At 31.3% G+C, this 7991-nt stretch overlaps 1 protein-coding gene across 1 annotated transcript in view; it reads right to left on the bottom strand.

Annotated features, from left to right (window-relative positions):
* The window catches only part of LOC106459994 (insulin receptor-like), a 136441-nt gene that overhangs the window by 84569 nt on the left and 43881 nt on the right, over window positions 1-7991 (bottom strand). The window contains exon 9 of the mRNA XM_013919674.2: window positions 3421-3553. Coding sequence (XP_013775128.2) covers window positions 3421-3553 — 133 coding nt within the window. The remainder of the gene's footprint in view (window positions 1-3420; window positions 3554-7991) is intronic.

Here is a 7991-nt window from a genome sequence, read left to right as displayed (position 1 = left end):
CTGAACACTCACATCCTTTTAATTATGTTTGAAATTATGAACATTGCTCAACATCATGAAAATTAAACCTTATTTTCAATAAGCAATCCTGAAAAATATTTGGGGGTGCTTAACTTTTTTCCAGGTGTATATATAAGCAATTACATTGTAATTGAAGGAATTTTTCTAACTCTTATAAGTTAACATTTTAATAAACTGAAAATGTATTTTTGATAGATACTTACCTCCACTCACTAAAGCTTTCTCGACATATACTTCCCTCTATAAGAGCAAATTTTCACTTGACACTAGCTTTGATACTCCCACTTATTTCTGAATACTAACATGCAAATAATCATTCAGCAACCCTCCACCAAGGTGGAGTATTGTAACTAGCGCCATCTCTAATCTTGCAACTGTTAACCACTTTAAGATTGGTCAGATCACATCAAACCAAACAGGAAGTGGGAAATGTAAGTGGAGATAAGTATCTATTGGAAATACATTTTCACCTTAGAAAAATGTTAATTTCCAAAAAAATATTTTACATCCGTTAAGGAAGTGCCCATATGAAAACCATGGGGTGTGAGAAAGAATTAAAAAACAGCACACCTGTGGGAGACTGCACCACTTCTGAGGCAGGTAAACTTTTCACCCTTTAGTAATGTGTCGTCAAAAAGGGTGGAAACATAGAGGGACCCAAAGAAAAATTACAGAAATATTGGGACCCCCTGGTGTAGAGTAGCTAGGCACAACATACCATAAGTGGGAGTTTAACCTCAACCAACACCTGGAGGCATCAGGAATTGTACCTCAGGTCCAGGGTAGGAAGAGGGTCATCTAGTTTTCACCTCAAAAATGGGTACTGTAAGGGAAGCTGAGCTTCCATAAGAATTTGCCTCTGCATGCATGCACCTTCAACACAACCAACACAAGATCCACCAAGAACTGACATATGGCAGATGGTGGAGATCCCAGGTGGGTGTTTCTCTTCAGTCCAAAACCTGGTGACACTGAGAACTTTTCATCCAGTCCGTGGCAGGAGGAGAATACTTAGCCTTACACAAACAAAAATTCACGTCTTGTCCAGCTACAACCAACATCAGACCCACTGGAAACTGACATCCAGAAGACAGTAGGAAGAGGGACTGCTATTTGGTGTTGCATCTCCCGTCCAAATTAGGAATTTATCATCCAGTCTATGGTAGGAGGGTTCCAACCAAACACATGAGAATTTATGTGGCTGGTCTGGCTCTAACCAGCACCTGATCCCTGGAAACCAAGATCCGGTGGATGGTAGGAAGGAGAGTGCCTCAGCCGGAGGGGCACACTGCAATATATGGCAGAGTGATACACCCAACACCTGGTAGCAACTGGAATTATATGTCAGGTTTGTAGTAAGAAGGGCATCATGCCATCTACACAAGCAGAATGCCACTACCCTACTCTCAACTGAGTGGTATCGTGCACATTCAGTAGGACAGAAAGCTTTTTGTTAGCGGAGGAAAGATATTGTTTTGGAAACAAAGTTTTCAACCATAATCTACAATAATAATATATATGTCTATAATACAATATTTCACAGTATCCTACTTATTTGTTCTGGAAAGATTTTATGAGAAGTATATTTTAAAAAACCTCCCAAGAAGAATCATATCGTTGATAATCACAGACTGTCATGTCGTAAAAGTAAGTGCTTTTACACCAATAGATTTGCAGCTTTTTTATTGCTTGTGGTGCTGCTGTTTGTCTTCATTTTATTATAATTTTGCTCATCACTGCTCTACTCTGTCATTTAGTCCTACTTGTAAAACAGAAAGCAACCACGCCATAGTGATGGTATAGCTGAAAAACCCAAAAAAAGCAACACTTACTGTATTTACCTGAATATAATGCACACTTTTTTCCCTCCAAATACCTCCCAATTATTTTTGCTCACATTCTATTATGTTAGGTATTTTACTAGAAGCTACCACCAAAAATCATAAAAGCATCATTAAAGTTTTCAAAACATGTTGCATATCCAATGCAATGGATGGGACAGATGATGACATGCTGTGGGAATCAAATTCGGATGAAGCAAAGGTTCATGGAAGTAAATCTGATGAACACGATGAGTCCGATGGTAAAGACAATTCTAGCAATGATGACGATTTATGTAAAGATGAATGATTAGCTGCTTAGTGTATTACCACATATAAACTTTTCAACAAAGTTTGTAAAATTGACACGTAAAAAAATTTCAATGAAAGACTGCCAAAAATGTTTAATACATCGATACTTGTTTACTGTATTTAAATACTATTTAATACATTTTGTACAAATGATGTGCAAAAACAAATTTTCTTAAATTTAATCTTTCAAAATTGGGTGCATATTATACTCAGGCAAATATGGTAGATTGAAATCACATTGTTATGGTGAATCACAGGAATTGAAACACTGAATTTGGAGAAGTTTCCTAAAGGTGAAAAGTTCTTAAAGCTGGGTCATTGACTGGATGTATGAAGAACTAAAAAGTAACATAAACTTGTAAAGTTGCCTTTGTGTAAGACTGTATGGAAATCTATAAATAGGACACGAGTTGATAGAAGTCTATTTGACAGTTTATAGTAAACCATAAAACAAATTTAAAAGGTTGACTATTTTACATATTGTATGGAAAATCATAACTGGGATGTATATAAGTTTGTTTGGATGGCTAATTGATAGGCTGTACAAAAAAGAAGTATACGTAAGACATAAGTTTGTAAGGTGGCTACTTATAATAGAGTATCAAAAACTATACAATGATGCATAAGCGTTTAAGATTGAATATTTGATAGAACATTTAGAAATCTACAAAAATAATATACATTTGTAAAGCCTTTAAAAAAAATTGTAATACAGAAAACTGCAAAAACGACAGGATTGTATAAAAGCCAATTACATGTATAAAAATTATATGATAAAATATGCACCAAAAATTCATAAAAATGCAACATATGTAAAATACTGCAATCAGAAAGTCAGAAGAAGTGATAGTAAAAGTCTGAAGATACTTAAAATAATGTGTAATTATGATATACATGTCTTCACCTCTTACAATATCCACTTCTAAGAACTGAAGAAAATATTAAGTTTAATATTTCCAATTATTCTCTAACTGTAAAATAAGATGATTATTATACTTATGAAACAATAAACATTATAATTATAACGATCCTACCCACGTTGTTCAGATTCCGTAGATGTAGGAAAAATAAAGCTAAATTCTTCAAAACCTAATCTAGCTCATAAGACAACTTACGCTTTTCTGTAATGCACTGTATAGCCAAGAAGCGATTGTTGGTCACCCACTTTCTCTTTGAAATTCTCCCACTTGATTCCAGCAACATTAGAGCATACATAAAAATAAAGCTAAATTCTTCAAAACCTAATCTAGCTCATAAAACAACTTACGCTTTTCTGTAATGCACTGTATAGCCAAGAAGCGATCGTTGGTCACCCACTTTCTCTCTAAAATTCTCCCACTTGATTCCAGCAACATTAGAGCATACAAGCCAAGGAAAAACCTGCAGTGATGTTACATTACCTGGAAGATAACATTAACAAATTTGAAGAGTATTTTACAATAAACATGTATTTACTCAGTTCACTTAAAAATAAGAAAAAAGGTAAGAAAAAAAAAACTTCTTTTCCTCCAATTTCTCATATAGTGAGCTGTAGCAAGTTTTTCAGGTATATTTACATTTACTTTTAAATATTTCTCTGTCCACTTTAAAAATATAATTACTGTAATTAAAAGCAAAAGCACCATAGCAACAATTGTAATCAAATATTTCAAAATCTACAAATTCCATTATCAGTGATCTGGAAAAATATATTTGCTGAAAATTTGAGTGAAAAAAATTTAATTGTACAATGATTTATGTAGTGGAACTTAACCAAAAATTAGAGGATGAAAAATAATAAAAATACATATTTAATATTGCACAGACTCCATCCTCAGTAATGTAATAGAAATTTTTTGTTTGTTTTGTTGAATTTCCCACAAAGCTAGTTAAGACTATCTTTGTTAGTCATCCCTAATTTTGAAGTACGACTAGAGGAAAAGCAGCTAGTTAACACCATCTACTGCCAACTAGTGGGTTACTCTAATCAATTAACAGGATTTGATCATAACTTATAACACAACAACAGCACCAGAGTGCAGAGCATGATTTGTATTTTGGTAATGAAGCGCAATAGATGGAACCTTAGTTCACATTCCAGCATGCTAACATAGAGCCATGCTTGGTCTATTCAGAGAAACGGGAGATGTTTACAATACTATTAGACCATCTAAAACAAATAAACCGAATAAAAAAATTATAGACAATATTGGGAAATTAAAAGATTTAAGTGAAAAAGAGCTGTGAGTGCAGGAAGGCATTCTTTAACAGTATGTATAAGAGCTTGGTCATTTTGACCAACCTTGTAATCATCATGTAACCATAAATTATACCTACTATAACTCTTGATGTACTAAATGTATCTTCATGAAATTTAGCAAGCTTTTATTAAACATGTCTGTTGTACACAAAAAATTAGATTTTTTAATCATTTTTTTACTAAATATTTGTCTGTGAATTTACGAAGCCTTTACTGTGTTAGTCTGAGTGAAAGGTGATTTCTATGCTTTCTAACTAAGACAAGAGGGTCTTCAATTAGCTTCTCAAACTGAACACCATGAGATAACTTTCAAACTGAAGATAAAACTGACAATACTCTGTCCAGAAAACAACTTATGAACAATATAGCATAAAACAACAAGGAAGATTACTGGCAATTTGTGAAAAAATGTGCATGATTTTCTAGTTTATGAATCTGTAGACAAATAAGACTGAAAGCTATAAAAATTAGATTTTGCCTTAACCCTCTCTCCCAGTCATCTTTTTCTGCATGTCATGAGATTTTAGCAAGTTACATTCAAAATTTAATTAAAATTATTTTCTTTTCATAGTATACCAATATGTATAGTATAAAAATGTAGCTAACAATACATATTTTAATTGTATACAAGTTTTAATTTCTTAATTTTATAAGGCAATACTTAAAAATAATCCCGAATTCCCCTATTATGAGAATTATTACATTTTCTCTCTAAGCATCCCCTGTTTTTAATTAATTTACCATCCCTTCAAGATGTACAACATTTAATGTAAATTATTCATTATAATGTTATCATCGCTCAAGCAAAACATAATTTACATAGCCTAAAATCTTATTTGGTTACAGAGCCATGAAATAGAAAATCAGATCCTTCTTGTCACATCCTCTGTTTCAGAAATTGCCAATATTTCTCTGTGACATTCAATACTATATTATTTATAATCAATAGAAAGCCAAGGTTACATCTATTTCTGTATCGAGAATAGTCAATTGTGATTTCAATACAAGCTTTATTCCCATGGGAATTACATTGACCAGCTTAAATGAATTTGTAACAGGTCTTGTTGCATAGTTAGAAAGTCAGAAATATTATTGTACTTACAGGACACTGTCTGCTTTGTAGGTGTTATTATATTGTGTCCTTTGGTGCATTATCTAATTAAATAAAAAATCATTTAGCACATAACTACCATTAGTATAAAAAGCAGGGTTAAGTTTCAACAGTAAAAGAAAAAAAAAAAAAGGAAGGCGGCTCAGGTAAGTAATGGTTGCGAATGGTAGTTAAATGCAATAAAACAATAAAATTCAAGTATAAAAAGATGTATAATGTTAAGAGTAAAACTATTTAGGATAAACAAGTGTAGTTTCATCTTACAAACTGAAGTCATTCAAGAAAGAGAAAAAGGGTAATTTCATACAAATTTCAATTTTGTTTGGGTGGTAACGAGGTTATTCAAATGAACCAACCTTCCATAAAGTTAGGATAGAGAAAATAACAAAATATAATGTTTTACTAAAAGAAAAAAAAACGTTTGAAATTTATCTATATGGTTTTAGAGATTATGCAAGTGCAATTTTAGATTTTTGAGACAAAGCAAAGTATTTTTATTCTTAATCCAAAATGGACTAGTATGGAGAAATACTATAAATATATAATCATGGACAAATCTTTAGTAAAAATACTTCATTTAAAAATCTGATGTTTTGTGTACAAAAGACTTCTAATGTTTACTAAAAGTCTGCCATATTTTGTGAAGATGCACAAACTGTATTAAAAGTTATATGGAAACCATGATGAATACAAATTGGTTATGAGGTTGGTTGAATCGACTGACCTTGTAATGGGAGAGCTAATAAAAAAAAATTTTATAATTATCCCTATGGATAAGGGTTGGTCAAAGTACACAAGCAACAACCTTTTTTACAGAGTTACTTTCAAAATTTAATTCCACTACTTTATTAACAATGTACATCAATAAACTTATACTTAAAATATAGTTTATAAATCAATTTTGTATATTATCTAAGTTTTAACTGCCTACTTTCAAAAGAACATAATTCTCAGTCTAAATCTCTGAATCACATAGCCCAGTGGCTCTGTTATATATCATTGTTAGATTTTTGTCTCTTCTGTTGTAAGTGCTTCAGATTCTTCAACCAACTAGAAACATATGCTATAGATATTGACAAGTCAGAATATAAAATTACAGTTTTATATTTTATTACTTGACTGATATATATCAGTATTTGTTCTGCCATGGTGTTTCCATTTTTGTAAATTTTATAACATACTAACCATACACTTATTTCATACTAAGAAGAATCATCATAAATAATACACATAAACATAATAACAACCCACATTGACACGACCTCTTATATTTTCTGTCGTTTAATAATTGTCCATAATTCTCTCAGACACTGCCATTGGACATGTTTATTGGATAATAAAAAGAGAAACTGTACACTTATATATTGGATGATTGTATGTTTTCTTTTAGCAGTAAATGTTGGTAATTCACTGTGAGAACTCAACTGGTTTAGTCTTAAAGAAGTTGTTTTGAACAGTAATGGATTTTTTTGAACCTATCAACAGATTAGTTAGAAAATCAGATGAATTACAGTAATTTTGGGACATTCTATTCTAGTGTCTGATATATTTTTCATATTCTGAAATGCATATAAATATTTTTAAACAGCCAATATAGTGATAAAAAATAGGCTTACTAATCCAAGCACCTGAGGTTAAAGGTTTCAAGGCTAAAGGAAGTGCTAAATTTCTTGGTTTTATATATATGATATTTATTTATTGTTATATATTTTTAACTAAAGTAACTAAAATATAAACATTCGAAATTTATTAGGTTAGATAAAATGAAAAAAAAGTCATGTAAAAGATTTTCCCTCAAGGAACACATGCAGATTGCCATCTTAGGACGTAAGCTTATTCATATACATTGATAATGTCACGGTGTTTCCTTTTTTTTAATCATTAACTTCTGGTTGTTACCTTGTGATTCTATTCATTTTTGTAAATTTTATAACATGTTAACTAAACTCTTATTTCATCCTTGATGAATCATGATAATTTTACCATTTTCAGATGAAAAAATAATGCACATAAACATAATAGCAACAAACAAGACACATTGCAACTTTTGAAAAGATTCAGATAAAAAATGTATTAGCCTCCAAATTTTATGATTAAATGTTTACTATAGGAATCAAGCAAAAAACGCTATTTATTCATTCAGTGACTCTTCTACATGTACATATTATACTTACCCCTCTTTGAACTGTAGGAGTATCAATGACAAACCAATTTATCTATTTCTCGTAGAAGAAATACTGAATGAAATTCTAAACTTAATAAATAGTATCTAATTCTTTTAAAATTCATACCAGTTGATAAAGTATTTATATTATTATTAATGGTTTGAAATTTCCAACATTTTGTTGTGAGATGCTGTTAAAAAAAGAACAACAGAATATTTCATCTGTTTGTTTATGCAAAGTTATTTATGCTATCTGCTGCTGTACCTTGCTTTGATCTGCTAGCAGCATGCACAGTCAACTCTTGGGCTACTCTTTAGAAGTAA

The sequence above is a fragment of the Limulus polyphemus genome, unplaced genomic scaffold (assembly GCF_000517525.1).
Source record: "Limulus polyphemus unplaced genomic scaffold, Limulus_polyphemus-2.1.2 Scaffold691, whole genome shotgun sequence".
Taxonomy (NCBI): domain Eukaryota; kingdom Metazoa; phylum Arthropoda; class Merostomata; order Xiphosura; family Limulidae; genus Limulus; species Limulus polyphemus.
This window is presented reverse-complemented; position numbering and strand designations above follow the sequence as displayed.